Genomic DNA, 14,368 nt, shown 5'->3' with positions numbered 1-14,368 from the left:
AGACGGCTTTGTAGAAATGTTTCGTTCGCTTGAATCTAATGTACTTCCTGTTTGTTACGGCAGCACAACCTCTGTCAAGTGTTTCTGTAGAATAAGACACCGTATTGCAGTGTGCCGCAAGTTCGTATTGATGACTGAACAGCTGGCTGCATCATTCACATGGAGATACATAGCTCTCCCAATATATAGCTGCGGTTTGGGTTTGTCTTACAACGTTTCATCTAACATTAGAGCAATGGCTGCCGTGTGGCAAGCAGGGCAGCAAGCGGTCCCTACAAGCATCATCAATACTGCAAATCTCTACATACAGCGATAATTTGTTACAAACCCACTAGTCTAAGGAGCTACGTAGAAACACAGCAATAATTCCTGTCTTAGACCAAGTCTTTCACCACACGGTTTGGTGTCACCGCGGTATTTGACCCAGGATATAGAGTGTTCTCCCAAGGCACATCCATGATCTTTCCAGGATTCAAGATCCATTCAGGGTCGAAAGCCTTCTTCACAGCTACCATAACTTCCAGAGTCTCTGGTCCAACTTCCCAGAGTAGACTCTCCTTTTTGCCCCAGCCGATGGAATGCTCTCCTGTACATGTACCATCCATGTCGAGCGCTCGCTTCACCATGTTCTTAACGCAAGCTTCGACTTTTTGGCGCTCACCAGGGACGTTCTTGTTATACATGATACTTTCATGAAAATTTCCGTCTCCCACATGTCCCAAGATGCTGGCGAAGAGGCCAAGCTCATCCATCTCTTTCTTGCTGACCTCTATGATGTCAGCTAGCCGGCTGAACGGAACAGCTACATCGGTGCTCCCTGTGTTATCATCAATTAGCGACCGAATTGACAGGTAATATGTTGATGGTGGCACTGTGGTACTCACAAACATCGTCACCATTTTTTCGGAGTGAGAGCATGGACCAAAGGGATTCTTTCCTGGCAGACCAGAGCAATTGTTGCTCAGCAGCATCCCGAGCAAACTCGAAACTTCCACCCTTGTTTGCCGCAGCAATCTTTTTTACCCTATTGATGTTGTCTTTCACGCCGTCTTTTGTACCTGAGAACTTGAAAAACAATGTTGGCAATTCCTTCCAGACCCGCGGTTTCGTAGCACCACCGAGGTTGATGACTCTCATTTGAACTTCATCCATGATCTCCATCGCCGCGACGGGAACGCCGGCCTGCATGACGCCAGCTGCCGCATCGGCGGCATCTCGAATGGTGGGAAATGTAACAACAGCAACCGAATACTGCTCTGGAATGACAGCCAACTTGAGTGTAGCTGTGAGTGTTAGTAAACTTTCGTTTTGCGTGGATACGCCTTGTTATACCTTCCGTGACAATCCCTAGTGTGCCTTCGGAGCCAACAAACAGCCCGTTCAGGTTATATCCAGCAGATGACTTTCGCGGCCTTCGTCTCGTTTTGATAATACGCCCGTCGGACAGGACAACGGTCAAGTTAATGACCCAATCCTTCATTGTACCATATCTTACAGCATTTGTTCCAGAGCAATTCGTTCCGATCATACCTCCTATCTTCGCTGATGGGCCTGAACAAATTCGTCAGTGCTGCGATGTCTCTGGCCCTCCATGCTTGTTGGTCACATACCAGGATCGACAGGAAAGAAAAGACCACTATCCATAGCCAACAACTTTGCGTTTAGATCTTGCCAGCCAATACTGGGCTGGACCACAATATCCATATCATCTTTGTTAAACTGAATGATCTGGTCCATATACGCAAAATCCACACTGATTCCTCCATAAGGGGCAGAAAAATTGCCTTCCAAGCTTGAGCCTCCGGAATAGGGAATGATAGGAACGCGATGCTCATGACATATGCGAGCTATCACGGACACTTGCTCAGTTGTTCTAGGATATGCCACAGCTACTGGCAAAGTATCAGGGTTGACCGTAGACCATTCTGAGTAGCCGTGTGCTAGTAGATCCTCGGGGTCCGTCGAAATAAAGCCTTCTATTCCAACCTCGTTCTCGATTCGCTTGATCGCCTGTTTTGAAGATCAGCTTGAGGCATGAGAATATGCAGGTATTTTACCTTCTCCATCTCGGGCAACGTAGCATAATGAGGCGCAACCGATCGACCCCATGTAGAATTTCCAGTGCCTTTAATTTCGTTCAAGCTGGCAAGCCCCCATCCAAGAGCTCCAGCTCCAATGGCTACTGCCAAAACCTTTGGTCGCGACCATCCCGGGTTATTCCTTGGTTTTCTCTGACCAGAGTCATGGGCAACACGAGAACGAAGGCCAGAGGAGGCTGTAAGACTTCGTCGAAATTCCGTTCTTTGGGCACAACGGCCCAATAGAGTTCTTGTCGAAGTCCTGCTGGTAAACATTTCAACCCAATGTTAAAGAAACCTATAATTTTATGACTCAGACGGCCCGTTCCACAATTGACCGTGATGTAGAACCAAGATCGATTCAAGACCCGAAGGCTGCTGCTTTTCCTCCAATTAACAAACTTCAATGAGTCCGTTGCGTTATATGGCTCTTGCGAGCAATGTTTTGATCACGAACAGGAATATCTGCCGTATCTAAGCGAGTCTTTACCGAGTATCCGCAAGTAAGTGAGAAGGGGAAAGAACGACAAGAATCCTTCAATTCAAGCAACCAAGAGAGATGGCCTCGCGAAGGGGAATTCCGGAGCTAGATGTGGCCACGATGGGGCTGACTCTCACTTATAAGTAGTCTCAAGAACATCATCGGCGCACGTGGGGCATATCCAGGGAAGTAGAAATCTAAATTCAAACGGCTCCTCTTGTAAGCATAGTCTCGCTGATGCAATACTGAGCGCCGCGTTGCCGCTGGGTCTTAGCATGGCTTTTCCCATAGCTTGTCGAGCCTAGCGGGTCTAATGGTGAGGGGGCACACGATCCATCTTTCATGGGCGTTGTGCGTGTGCGGTCTTACTGTAACAAGAAATTCAGTCGCATGGATGGTTTGAGGCTCCCCACGCATTACGCCCACATGCACATCACAGGAACAGCGCGCGTGAGACTCGCATTGTCGAATCGCAGCTTCAAGGAGTGCAGCCAACTGCATCATGGCTGAGGAGGATTCGACGGGCGACTGCAGTTACCGTTAGTCATGCATTTTGACCTCATGCGTAATTACGACTCGATACCCTAGATTTACGATGGATTTCCCCGCTCCTAAATGACTCGGTTTGCTCGCCGAGCCAGCAGCTTCACAGCATACAGCATGTACCGTGGGAGTGTGGAGAAGGGGGAAGAAGCCGAGCCCACTTGGTGCTATTCGCAGTTTGGGGGTTCGAGAGCTTCCTTCAGTGGGATGGAGTAACTAGCTCAATGGAGAAGTTGGGGAATAAATGAAGAAACTCAATTCGAGAGACAAGTCGTTCGCAAACAACCAGCATTCTCGTAAACGTGGGGTGGGTAAGGAATAGGAATTCGCCTACGTCCGAATTCTCACCTCGGTCAGCCAGACTGTAACACAGCCACAACTTTACGCATTAGGAGGTCAACTGATAGTCCGATAACCATGGATGTAACCCATGAGCACTTAGTAGACAGGCTGTTTTCCTCATCACCTTGGTCGCAAATTATTGTGTAATGCAGCCCTACCAGTCAGCTTTGTTCCTAACCTTCTTCCTTGACAACCATGATATTTGAAAGAAACACGAGCTACGTATATGGGTGCTGGCAGAGTGATGCGATATATTATCATAGTTGTGGGACGTTCGGATGGCAGTGACGTTTTCGCTGGCGTGCCGAAAGATTGAGGGCAACGTCTTCAGTTCACTTCCATCACGGTTCGAGAGAGATTTCTGTCAGGAATCGACACTTCTGTTGGGCTCAAATTCATCTTTTATCGTAGCCTCATGGGGGCCGGCTATCTCCAGGGTAGTTAAAGCCGCAAAGCAAACGTCAAATCCGAGACTCCATTCCACATGCCATTTTTTACCATTCCAATCGCAAATCCACATTTTAGTGAGAGATGGCGTAAGCACGTCGGCGGTCACGCTCCTCAGCGATGGTGAGCTTGACACCCTTGCCCTTGGGCAGAGAGATCCAGGGCTTGTCCTGGCCGATGACGAAAACGTTGCTCTCACGGGTAGCAAAGCTGTTGTCAATGGCATCCTTGACGTGGACGATGTTGAAACCTCCATCGTGACGCTCACGGTGAGTGATAACGCCAACACGACCCATGTTACGACCACCAGTGACCATGACGACGGCGCCAGTGTCGAACTTGATGAAGTCTGTGATCTTGCCAGTGGCGAGGTCAATCTTGACAGTGTCGTTGACCTTGATCAGAGGGTCAGGGTAGCGGATACTGTGAGAATTCGTTAGCAATGGGGTATTTGGGGTTTACATACAGCCGTCAAATAAAGCTCCTGTCTTGTCGGGTGACTTGAATCGACCAAAGCTTGATCCAACGGCTGAATGATGTCTGACAGAACTCACGTTCGTGCATCGTGCGTGACCAAGAATGGGATTCCACCGCGACCAAGCTGGACACGCTTGACCTTGCCAAGCTTGTACTCAGCCTCCTCAGCCTGGATTCGGTGGACGGTGAATCGGCCCTTGGTATCGTAGACAAGACGGAAGTTCTCGCCAGTCTTCTCGATAGTGATAACGTCCATGAAACCGGAGGGGTAGGTGGAATCGGTGCGGACCTTGCCGTCGACCTTGACCAGTCGCTGCATCAGGATGGCCTTGGTCTCGCGGTAGTTGAGAGCATACTTGAGGCGGTTTCGGATGAAGACGATCAGAGGCATGCAGTCGCGGAGCTTGTGAGGACCGGCAGAAGGCTTGGGAGCGTAGGTGCCGGACAGCTTGTCAAGCAGCCAGTGCGAGGGGGCGCTGAGGCGCTTCTGGTGCTTCTTGCTATTGACTGTCAGACCCTCGTTCTCATAACGGGACAACAGGAGAGAAGTCCGAATCGCGATTCCTTGTAATCGTATCTGCGTTCTTCTTGTTATTCCACTTACATTCCGCGGGCCATTGTGTCGGTTGGCTGGTTTGTCGGCGGTGATGAGGAGGATGGACGAGGGAACCAACTTCACAGAGAACGGACCGAGTGATGTGTTGATCGCGCACTTTTTTTTTCGTAGTGCGCTTAGGGTTTGTTTTGTTGCCCTAGGTCGGCTTCGGCGTTTATCTTCTTCCGATCCCTCCGCCATCCACGGAGGTGCCGTCACGTGACATGAGGAATTAATCGATAGCTTGGACTGGGTCATCTACGTTAAATGGAGTATTTGAAGTCGGGTTCTATCGAGATAACCTCAAATAGGTCTTTTGACCAAATGGTTTTATTGAATTATCTTATCATTAAGATTATGCATGGTGTATCCCGTGCATGTTTGCCCCTGAAGTCATCTTCAACTAAACCTTTGCCGGCGTCAGTATGACAAGATATCCTTTTTGGATGTCATGAGCGGCTTACAGAATCGACGATGTACAACTTTTGAAACATTCCCATCTTTGCCGGTGAGGCACCCGTGTTTTTCTTTCCTTCCAGCGCCGAAACATACCATCAGATACAAGTAATAAGCGATCGATAACCAGCGCGTGCTGTGTGTTCGTCCAGTTCCAAGTCTCAATCTATATACGCCCAATAACATTGCAAACCAATTTCCCGACTCCTAACTTTCATAACGTTAATGCAGAGCACCGCGACTTATAGATGCTGGCCCGACTGTTGATAACCTACTCGGGTGTTGCATTCCTTCTTTGTTGTGACTTTTCTGTGGGGTATTTGCTGGTGGAGAAAGACCAGGGATGCCCTCAATACCAAATCGTGGAATCGCTGGCGAAAGCTTGGCATCGTCAAGTAATAAGCGCGAGATGTCCATTTCACCGCCCATGAATTGAGGTGGCATAGTTTCACCGAACTCGAATACATGACCTGCTCCCATAATTTCGCCAGTCTCGATTCTTTGCTGAGCTGGCCATCGAGAAAGATCTTCGCGCGAAGTCGACTGGTTCATTTGTGGCTCTAATGTTGTAGCCTTCCGAGGTTTAAATGAGTTCCCAGCTGGTATTCTCACAGATGGTTCCATAACATCGTTCCCTCGGCTCATCTCCCTGACTTGAAGATTGCTTTTCTCTATTCGTTGATAAACACTGGAATATTTGTTGCGTACTCGATCTCTCAAGTCTGTTGGTTGCCTACTGGAAAGATGGAAGCGCGGGTCCCTTTGAATCTTGGTCCAAGCGGGTCCATGGATCTCTAAACCCTGAAGAATTTCCATGTCATCTTGTTCAGTAAAAGGTCGACGTTCGCGGCGATGAGACTTCTTGAAGGGTCCATGAATACCGAGCTCCACAAGATCCTCCATCTTCTTGCGATGTGCTCGACTTTTTTTCTGTTTAGGAGTAGTGTCAACCTCTTGCTGCATCGCTGAGGCCGTGTCTTTTGTTGATGCACCATTTCCATCTATCAATATCCTTTCCAAGTGCACATCTGCCTTGCCCTTCTGCTTCGACCCCCGGTCGAAGCGTGAAGGCGAGTCTAGTTCAAGCGACCGGTTGGACTTGCGGAGCTCCTCGGGGCAGCACGTCCTGAACCGATCCTTAAGATCCCCAGCTGTCCGGTCGTTAAACTTGAAGTCGGCATCTTCAAGTATGCTCGTCCACTTTCCGACCCCATGTCGATTGACGCCCAATAACAAATGGTTTGTCTCCTCTTCAGACCACTTCCGTCTCGGTTTGCTGGTCCGCTTTCGCGTTTTGCTGGCTACCGAAACCGATTCAGCCTCTTGAGACGCTTGAGTGGACGACTGGGCGGAAGGCTGCGTAAAATCGGGCATTGTCTTCATATGCGAGCCATCCTTGCTATCAAACGAATCAGACGATATAGGAGGAAACAAAGCGGCGTGAGGTGGAGGTTCGTGAAGCCCGTTGATGATCGGTGGCATTACTGGCGCTTGCTGGGCGGCTTTTTGCTTTTTCAGTGGTTGTGGGAGCTGCATGAAATCATCTTTGACATGAAGGCTGCGCTGTCGCTTTTTGTTCGATACGTCTTCAAGAAGCTCGGGACCGTCGTCTAATAACCGACTTATTGAATTGGTTGGTTCTATAGCATCCGAGTCGCTTGAAGCTACTCGCAGCGGAAATCCTCCAGAAGCCGGTACAATCTTTCCATCCTGAGCATTCCCTTCCTTGCGGGGTTCAGAAGAAATATCATCGTTGGTCAAATTTATTAAATCAACAGCGTTAATAACAGACTGCGTGTCAGCAAGTGGTCTATCACCACGATGATTCGTGTCAGACTCGATTGGGGCCAATGATCGATCTGTGGCAGAAGGGAATGCAAGGGAATGAAGCGGTGGAAGATCGGCATGGTTGAGTTGCGGTCTCGTCGGCTCGTTGAGCAGATGGATTAAGCGTGGCTCGATCGTGGCCATCGTGGGCTCTCAAAGGTGGATTGGCACATTGAGCATAAGTTAAAGTCGATGGAGGAAACAAATAGACACGATTGAATGAGATATTAGGCAGGGAAGGGGAGAATATAAAGAGGGGAGGGGAAGCTGCATATGCCGTTGGCAAGAGGCAACAGCTCAGAACACCATGTTGACTACGAGTTTGGGGAGCTGGTTCATAAGAGTTGGGGCCGTGAACGCTTTGATATGGTCTCACTTGGGCTGTATGTCTCTCAGTTGCAGTAGCACGTGAAATCGCCACATGTTGAAGCTTGTCATTGGCAAATTCAACAGGAGGGGGCACAACCGCACTGAAGCTACCACAGGTACCTAGCAAGCCGGCCGCGGACAATGCCGGCGCTTCCCGGTCCAGGTATCCGCCTTTTAACACAATTGAACTGCGTGTCGATACTAGTTGGGCTTTTTCACATGCCAGCATAAATACTGCATTCAATACCTAAGAAGCAGCGATACTAGTACCAGTATGTAATTTACTTACTCATGAATAAGTAAGTGAACCAATCTAGTAGCTGTACATGACTTGTAAGGATATAATGTTAGCATAACCTAACAAGTATCATCACATACCACTGTCCCGCATTTCTCTCACATCCGAGGATTTCTCCTCGAGACTCTAATACATCCTGATAGGCAAGGATAAAATAGAACAGGGTGAAGTTTTTACACGCCATTTTCGAGGGTAGTTCAAATTCCATTATTCATATTTTACAATGTTTTATTCGGTTGAATTAAACCCCCATTGACCGTTTGAATAACATCTGAGGTTGTTATTCGTCTAACGGGAGTGGGACTCTGGTTAAATGATCTATGAGCGCTTTTATAATTTTGATACATGGCATCACGATTTTGTTTTATAGTAATTTTCATCCCTTGTAGGGGCTGGGGCCAACCATAAGCTCGGGCTTGACAAGAGTATCAAACTCCTCCTCAGTCAGAGCCTGGAGCTCGAGAGCACTCTGCTTGAGGGTCAGACCCTTCTTGTGAGCATTCTTGGCGACCTTGCTGGCCATGTCGTAACCAATTTTGGGGTTGAGGCAAGTGACAAGCATGAGCCTATAAATCTGGTCAGTACTTATTTCGAGTCTGTGATGCATAGAAACTTACGACTCCTTCATGATGCTAGCAATCTTCTCCTCGTTAGCGGCGAGACCAGCAACTAGGTTCTTCTCGAAAGAGCGCATGCCATCTGTTAGAAGGCGTGAGCTGTGCAGGAGGTTGCGGATGACCAGAGGTTTGTAAACGTTAAGCTCGAACTGGCCATTCATGCCACCAATAGTGGTCGCAACGTGGTTGCCCATAACCTGGGCACAGACCATAGTCAAAGCCTCACACTGCGTGGGGTTAACTTTTCCAGGCATGATGCTGCTGCCAGGCTCGTTTTCGGGCAGGTTGAGCTCACCAAGGCCACAGCGAGGGCCACTGCCGAGGTATCGAATATCCTGAGCGATCTTGGTCAGAGAGGCAGCAAGGGTGTTAAGAGAGCCGTGGGCCTGGACAATAGCGTCATGGGCAGCCAGGGCCTCAAACTTGTTAGGGGCAGTCTTGAACTCGGTGCCAGTCATGTTGGTGACCTCCTCAGCAATAGCCTCGGCGAAGCCCTGGAAAGTGTTGATGCCCGTGCCAACGGCGGTGCCGCCTTGGGCGAGGAGACGCAAATCAGGGAGAGAGCTCTCTACACGCTTGATGCCAAAGTCGAGTTGAGCAACGTAACCAGAGAACTCTTGGGCGAGAGTTAGAGGCGTAGCGTCCTGGAGATGAGTACGTCCGATCTTGATAATCTTCTTGGCCTCAAACTCATCGACCTTCTTCTGCAGGGCAGCACGGAGGCTGTGGAGGGCAGGCAAGAGCTCGCCCTCGATGTCAAGGACGGCAGCAATGTGCATAACAGTAGGGAAGGTGTCGTTGGAAGAGGCGCTACGGTTAACGTGGTCGTTGGGGTGGACAGGCTTCTTGCTACCCATAGTTCCGCCGAGGATCTCGATGGCTCGGTTGGAAATGACCTCGTTTGCGTTCATGTTGGACTGAGTGCCGGAGCCCGTCTGCCAAACGACAAGAGGGAAGTGATCGAGGAGTTTGCCATCAGCAACCTCCTTGGCGGCCTGCTGGATAGCAGCACCAATCTTGGGGTCTGTGAAAGCAACAATTAGCGTTTCGGCACTCAGAGTAGGCAGTGTCCATCTCCGTTGAGGTTAGACGGTTTGGTGTACAAGTTCTACCCCGCGAAAAGGTACAAGCGGAACAGTGTAAAACAAGATTTTACCACCAAACAACCCTATACGAATTCAATTGCTACTCACCAAGGCCATATCGCATGTTGACAGTGGCGGCAGCACCCTTCAGGATACCAAATGCCTTGACAATGGGTGGGGGCATGCGATCCTGGGGCTGGTTGATGCGAAAGTTCTCGAGAGATCGCTCCGTCTGGGCTCCCCAGTATCGGTCGGCGGGGACCTGGATCTCGCCAAAGGCATCGCTCTCTGTTCGTGTCTGAGACATTCTGACTGAAGTGCTGTGAATAGCTCTGGAGAGTTGAAGACCACCAACCCGAGTCTTGTTCTGAAGTCGCAGTTGCGGGGCAAGCGAGCATGTGGACGCAGCTGCTTGGGAGACCCGAGGCAGAGCTGACTTCATAAGGCCCGAGGCGGCAGCGCGTCCCGTGACGGTTCGAAGCATGATGGACAGATGGCTGGCTGGCGAAACGCTATTCCGAAAGCTGGGGCAAGCCAATTGAATCGACTTGGCTCGACTGAAGGTGGCAGGAGGATTCTTCGGGGGCAAGGGGCCGGAGATGTTGCACAATTACAAAAAGGTTTTTAAACAGTCGGAGAGAAGGCCAGCTACTTGTCTCGTCGCTCTCGGTTGTTAGATTTTAACGGCTCAACCAACTTTAGACTCCGGAAGCACTGGTCAAACGGAAAAAAGCTCGAAATACTGGCCGGTTATTTGCCGGAGATCCTTCACCGGTCAACGATATCGGCCTCGCTCCGGTCTATCCCGAGCAGCCCCGGGATTCAATGCCATTCGATATGTTGTTCTCATTGGATGGCGGCATCTGAAACCGGAGCTTGATTCTGGAGAAACGAACATCAAACCCCATTCATTACACAGGCACTCGGTATCTTGTGTACGTACCCTCCTCACTTCTTCAGTTTTGCTTGGCCATATGTTACTGGTCCGTTCAACAATCAATCAATCAATCAATCAATTAATTCATAATCATGGCTTCTTCTCTCCCCACCTTCCCACGAATAGTATTCACTATTATAGAGCCTATCTCTTTGTAAGATTTCATAACAAGGATCTTGCACCCGACTGGTGAATGGCACATCTGCTAACATCAAAAACAGAGTTGCTGGTTTTGCTGGTGCCGTCATTGATCCAGCTTGGTTCATCGGAGAGCAATCTCCCCAGAAGAACGACGGTGATGCTTCTCCCAATAGCATTATTATAGCCTGGCAGCTAGGGAACTTATATTTGCTGCTAGCATTCATTGGGGTCGCGATCCTGTCAACCACGACTGAAAATCGAGTTGTTCGCTCGTATCTCGTTGCTCTTTGGCTCGCAGATATTGGTCACGTTGGCTTCAGCTCTTATGGGATAGGCCGGGACAGATTGCTAAGCCCTCCCCAGTGGAATGCCATGACTTGGGGAAATGTTGGAATGACGGTAAGCCAGGAATAGAATTATATGCTACCATATCATCTCAAGCCTTATGGTTGACGCTGACCTATATCTTAGTTATTCCTTTTTCTCACGCGAACAGCCTATCTCACGGGCTTCTTTGGACTTGATCACGTCGACAAACCCGCCAAGAAGACCGCGTAATAAGACTGACTGGGAAAACTATTTTGAGGCGACATCGGTGACAGAACAGCCCTGGATGATGATTCTCCAACGAGAATTTAGGAGTGAAAGAGCTACTTGGAAGACATTGCTAAAAAAAAAAAAAAAAAACCATGTCCGGTGGATTTGTATCCTCTCTTCGTCCTATAGTTTAGATTTATCAGATAAATCATAAGTTGCGGTGTAATTGTAATACGGATAGAAGAACAGAAGATTATATAGTTACATGCAAAAATGTACCATCTCAGGTAAGGTTGCCTTACAGGCAGGCCTACAGTGGAGGCTAACATCTCCCGTGATTTGGCGTCCGGGGTAGCTCTTTGTGAGGGTGGTCAAAGCTCAAAACACCAAAAGTTTGGCCCAGGGACGCGTTGGATGCCTTCGTGTAACCTTCGTAGGGTTAGGGTTAGCCTCTTATTGGCTGATAACGCGAAGGGTTAACCATCACAACAGCACGCTTAGCGCTAGGCTCAACCTCACGCATGCACTTACATACCTATACGCCTTCACGCAATAATGAATACTCGAAGTGCCGCAGGACGCTCAAAGCGTGCATCTGCTCAGAATGAAAATCGCGAACCGAGACGTAGCAACCGAAGAAACGGCCCAGTTCAGCGTGCAACAAGCCCAACAAAGAATATTATTAACCAGCCCGTACCTGGACCTGGTAGGGTTTTACTGAACGATCCGGTCGCTCGCCGTAACCCACCTCCTCAGGCTCGAGACGACATCAGTATCCCGTCGAATCCACTAAAGCCTGACGATGAAACCGAATTCTGGGATGAGTATGATTATGCGCAACCAGAAAACTCCGGCGAAGAACCTGAGGATGTCAACAGCCCCATTGAAGAACTTCAGCTTGGTCTAGAAATCACCACAGCACAGCAAAGGATCCTGGAGCTAAGTATTCCAGACTTAGCAAGAGCTGCCGATAGCCTGTTTGATTGCTTCCAAGGAAATGAAGCTGACGATGTCTTCAATGGAATCTTGGCCATTAAGCGACGTGCTTTTCACACCATCAGAGGAGAATATGATGCACTTGATCAGTCTAGCACGGCACCATTCATTGATTTCGCGCACTTTGTGGATGACACTCCCACTCAAAACCAAAGCGTTAGGGTGACTCAGATCGCACGCACCAATGTTGTGACAGCTTACGACAAGCTTTACGGGCTTGAGAATGAGGAGGCATCGGCCATCTTTCCATTCCTTGAATGCCTCAACCGGGTTTTGCCTGCATTTTTTACCCCAGCTAATAATATGTTCCAAAACCCTCAGAGCACCTTGCACCTCCGGACCTGGTTGTTTGTCGAAGATCTTTCTCATCGCAAGGACGAAAAGGACTTTCGGGAGCTTCTTGTTTCTTATTTCTGCAAAGACGAAGAGATTTTGAAGGATTTGGACAGATCGGGACACAAGGGCGAAGGAGGGCTTCCTTCATATCCAGAACTTTTTTCTGGGGGTTACTTCAGAGACCTCGGCGGTGTTGAAGGTGTCGATCACGATATTGATGATCTCTGCTCAGCACGGATTGCTCAGATTAAGAAGATCATCGATGATAACAAGGAGGATGGGGGGATCTCCCAGCTAAGGAAACACTTTCCCCTGCATAATTTGGTGGAAGATCTCTTAAAGTGCTTTGAGAGCTTATACAATGTTTTGGCGTTCGAAGAGAGCGTGAGGGCGGGTACTGAACCTCCTCAACATGGTCAACAGGAGGCTGCCTACAGCCAAGGCAACGATTATGGTTCGGAGTCACAATCAATTGTGCGTGTGGGAAGTCAGGAGGCAGAGTAAGTAATATTCTTACCTGGTAACAGAGCTTAATATTGACCTCCCACCAGGCCCAGTCTATTTGTCGGGCCAAAGTCCATTCAAGCCTTGCGTGGTGGAAGTCGAGCAACCAGTACTGTTCCCGCTTCCAACCAACAGCTTGCAGGTTTCAGATCCGGAGTTCCCCGTGATTATCATGAGGATTCAAATGCCGACCTCCTGGGTGGTAGCCCATTCCCCCCCGCAAGTTCTTATCGTTTAGCTACCAAAGGCGGGAAGGGACGAGAAAGAGGGCAGAAACGACCGCGACTTTCCCAGGATGACGAAGACGGGGAAGATCCATTTGAGACCGACACTCGGCGTGTTGATCCAGCGAGACGAGATGAGCTACAACGACAGATGCCGCCACCTCCAAGGCCACAACCTGTCCCACGGCATCCTTCAAGGCATGTTTCTGAGTGTTCATTCTCTTCAGGGCCCGTACACCCCCTTTCTGTGCAGGAGTCGTCACAGGATATGGGGTTACGTTCAGTGTCGCAGGCGCCATTATCGTCCAGGCCTTTCAACGCTATCGCAAAGGCCGCATCACAAATGAAAAAGGAGGTTCGTATGGCAGATCCAGAGCGACAAGGACCACGACAGCGCGTTCCTTGGAGTGAGCACGACTCCCAGGTCCTTTGTGATCTTATTAAAGAATACGGTGTCCGATGGTCGTCCATCGAAACCATGAGTGAGCGTTTTGAATATCCGCGCAATCAACAGGCGTACCGCGACCGTGCTCGAAACCTCAAGACGGAGCTTCTCATGATTGACATGCCATTGCCTCCGAATTTTGACGCAGTAGCTTTGAGCAACAAAGAAATTGCGAAGATCAGAGGAGTTGGGAAGAATCCGTTTCGTAAAGAGGCTGATATTGATGACGACAACAATCCCATCAATACTGAGCTTGCAGAATCCACGCCATTTTAACATTGGGCGGCACAGATACGGAAGTTTGTAAATTCAACGAGTGGCTATAATCGTGTACAATTCTTCATTGACGTTATGCTTTACATTATATATCATGGCGGCCATATCGCGTCACGCCAATTCTAATCCAGGAGGAGACGAGTCCTTGCTCGCTGCTGTGGTGTACATTTACAAAGTCCTGGTCAAAATTGCATGGCATTTGTGAGTCAATTCATAGTTAAAAGCACGCATTGCGTAATGAATTTCTAGTAAAATAAGCTGACTAAAGAAAGGGCAATCTCCTCCGACACCTTAGAGTCTACAGAGCCAGCTACACATATCATCATTCTTGCCCAATCTCTTTGCAATGGCTGGCGG

The 14,368-nt window shown here is 49.1% G+C and overlaps 6 protein-coding genes across 6 annotated transcripts; 2 read left to right on the top strand and 4 right to left on the bottom strand.

The window, feature by feature from the left end:
- Positions 1-372: 372 nt before the first annotated feature.
- FOBCDRAFT_295079 (FAD-linked oxidase-like protein) lies at positions 373-2,354 on the bottom strand (the record flags this gene model as incomplete). The annotated part of the gene is made up of 5 exons (XM_031186050.3): positions 373-817; positions 885-1,283; positions 1,333-1,551; positions 1,611-2,010; positions 2,058-2,354. The coding sequence occupies 5 exons, from the start codon at positions 2,352-2,354 to the stop codon at positions 375-377; spliced, it is 1,758 nt and encodes a 585-aa protein (XP_031037185.2).
- Positions 2,355-3,685: 1,331 nt separating this feature from the next.
- On the bottom strand, positions 3,686-5,077 carry FOBCDRAFT_43173 (ribosomal family S4e-domain-containing protein). The gene is made up of 3 exons (XM_031186051.3): positions 4,973-5,077; positions 4,446-4,868; positions 3,686-4,314 (listed from the first exon to the last, which is right to left on the bottom strand). Exons 1-3 carry the CDS (start codon positions 4,984-4,986, stop codon positions 3,966-3,968), a joined length of 786 nt encoding a protein of 261 aa, XP_031037186.1. The 5' UTR covers positions 4,987-5,077; the 3' UTR covers positions 3,686-3,965.
- A 184-nt stretch (positions 5,078-5,261) lies between these two features.
- Positions 5,262-7,627, bottom strand: FOBCDRAFT_226532 (uncharacterized protein). The gene has a single exon (XM_031186052.3). The coding sequence runs from the start codon at positions 7,388-7,390 to the stop codon at positions 5,642-5,644; it is 1,749 nt and encodes a 582-aa protein (XP_031037187.2). The 5' UTR covers positions 7,391-7,627; the 3' UTR covers positions 5,262-5,641.
- A 496-nt stretch (positions 7,628-8,123) lies between these two features.
- FOBCDRAFT_320867 (L-Aspartase-like protein) lies at positions 8,124-10,298 on the bottom strand. The gene is made up of 3 exons (XM_031186053.3): positions 9,724-10,298; positions 8,531-9,554; positions 8,124-8,479 (listed from the first exon to the last, which is right to left on the bottom strand). Exons 1-3 carry the CDS (start codon positions 10,097-10,099, stop codon positions 8,290-8,292), a joined length of 1,590 nt encoding a protein of 529 aa, XP_031037188.1. The 5' UTR covers positions 10,100-10,298; the 3' UTR covers positions 8,124-8,289.
- A 236-nt stretch (positions 10,299-10,534) lies between these two features.
- On the top strand, positions 10,535-11,386 carry FOBCDRAFT_226529 (uncharacterized protein). Its single transcript, XM_031186054.3, has 3 exons — positions 10,535-10,706; positions 10,774-11,092; positions 11,165-11,386. The coding sequence occupies exons 1-3, from the start codon at positions 10,645-10,647 to the stop codon at positions 11,249-11,251; spliced, it is 468 nt and encodes a 155-aa protein (XP_031037189.2). The 5' UTR covers positions 10,535-10,644; the 3' UTR covers positions 11,252-11,386.
- Positions 11,387-11,672: 286 nt separating this feature from the next.
- FOBCDRAFT_226527 (uncharacterized protein) lies at positions 11,673-14,306 on the top strand. Its single transcript, XM_031186058.3, has 3 exons — positions 11,673-13,062; positions 13,114-14,212; positions 14,284-14,306. The coding sequence occupies exons 1-2, from the start codon at positions 11,786-11,788 to the stop codon at positions 14,009-14,011; spliced, it is 2,175 nt and encodes a 724-aa protein (XP_031037193.2). The 5' UTR covers positions 11,673-11,785; the 3' UTR covers positions 14,012-14,212; positions 14,284-14,306.
- The last annotated feature ends 62 nt before the right edge of the window (positions 14,307-14,368 follow it).

The sequence above is a fragment of the Fusarium oxysporum genome, chromosome VI, assembly GCF_013085055.1.
Source record: "Fusarium oxysporum Fo47 chromosome VI, complete sequence".
NCBI lineage: Eukaryota > Fungi > Ascomycota > Sordariomycetes > Hypocreales > Nectriaceae > Fusarium > Fusarium oxysporum.
This window is presented reverse-complemented; position numbering and strand designations above follow the sequence as displayed.

What these genes read in the sequence shown, in the direction of transcription:
- FOBCDRAFT_226529 (XM_031186054.3), top strand. Translation starts at nt 10,645, where the DNA reads ATGGCTTCTTCTCTCCCCACCTTCCCACGAATAGTATTCACTATTATA. An exon ending in ATTATAGAGCCTATCTCTTT is followed by an intron (nt 10,707 to 10,773) that starts GTAAGATTTCAT and finishes CATCAAAAACAG; the next exon opens with AGTTGCTGGTTTTGCTGGTG. An exon ending in GGGGAAATGTTGGAATGACG is followed by an intron (nt 11,093 to 11,164) that starts GTAAGCCAGGAA and finishes CCTATATCTTAG; the next exon opens with TTATTCCTTTTTCTCACGCG.
- FOBCDRAFT_43173 (XM_031186051.3), bottom strand. An exon ending in GTCACGCACGATGCACGAAC is followed by an intron (nt 4,315 to 4,445) that starts GTGAGTTCTGTC and finishes GAATTCTCACAG; the next exon opens with TATCCGCTACCCTGACCCTC.
- FOBCDRAFT_226532 (XM_031186052.3), bottom strand. Translation starts at nt 7,390, where the DNA reads ATGGCCACGATCGAGCCACGCTTAATCCATCTGCTCAACGAGCCGACG.
- FOBCDRAFT_320867 (XM_031186053.3), bottom strand. Translation starts at nt 10,099, where the DNA reads ATGCTTCGAACCGTCACGGGACGCGCTGCCGCCTCGGGCCTTATGAAG. An exon ending in CAACATGCGATATGGCCTTG is followed by an intron (nt 9,555 to 9,723) that starts GTGAGTAGCAAT and finishes TTGCTTTCACAG; the next exon opens with ACCCCAAGATTGGTGCTGCT. An exon ending in GCTAGCATCATGAAGGAGTC is followed by an intron (nt 8,480 to 8,530) that starts GTAAGTTTCTAT and finishes CCAGATTTATAG; the next exon opens with GCTCATGCTTGTCACTTGCC.
- FOBCDRAFT_226527 (XM_031186058.3), top strand. Translation starts at nt 11,786, where the DNA reads ATGAATACTCGAAGTGCCGCAGGACGCTCAAAGCGTGCATCTGCTCAG. An exon ending in GTGGGAAGTCAGGAGGCAGA is followed by an intron (nt 13,063 to 13,113) that starts GTAAGTAATATT and finishes ACCTCCCACCAG; the next exon opens with GCCCAGTCTATTTGTCGGGC.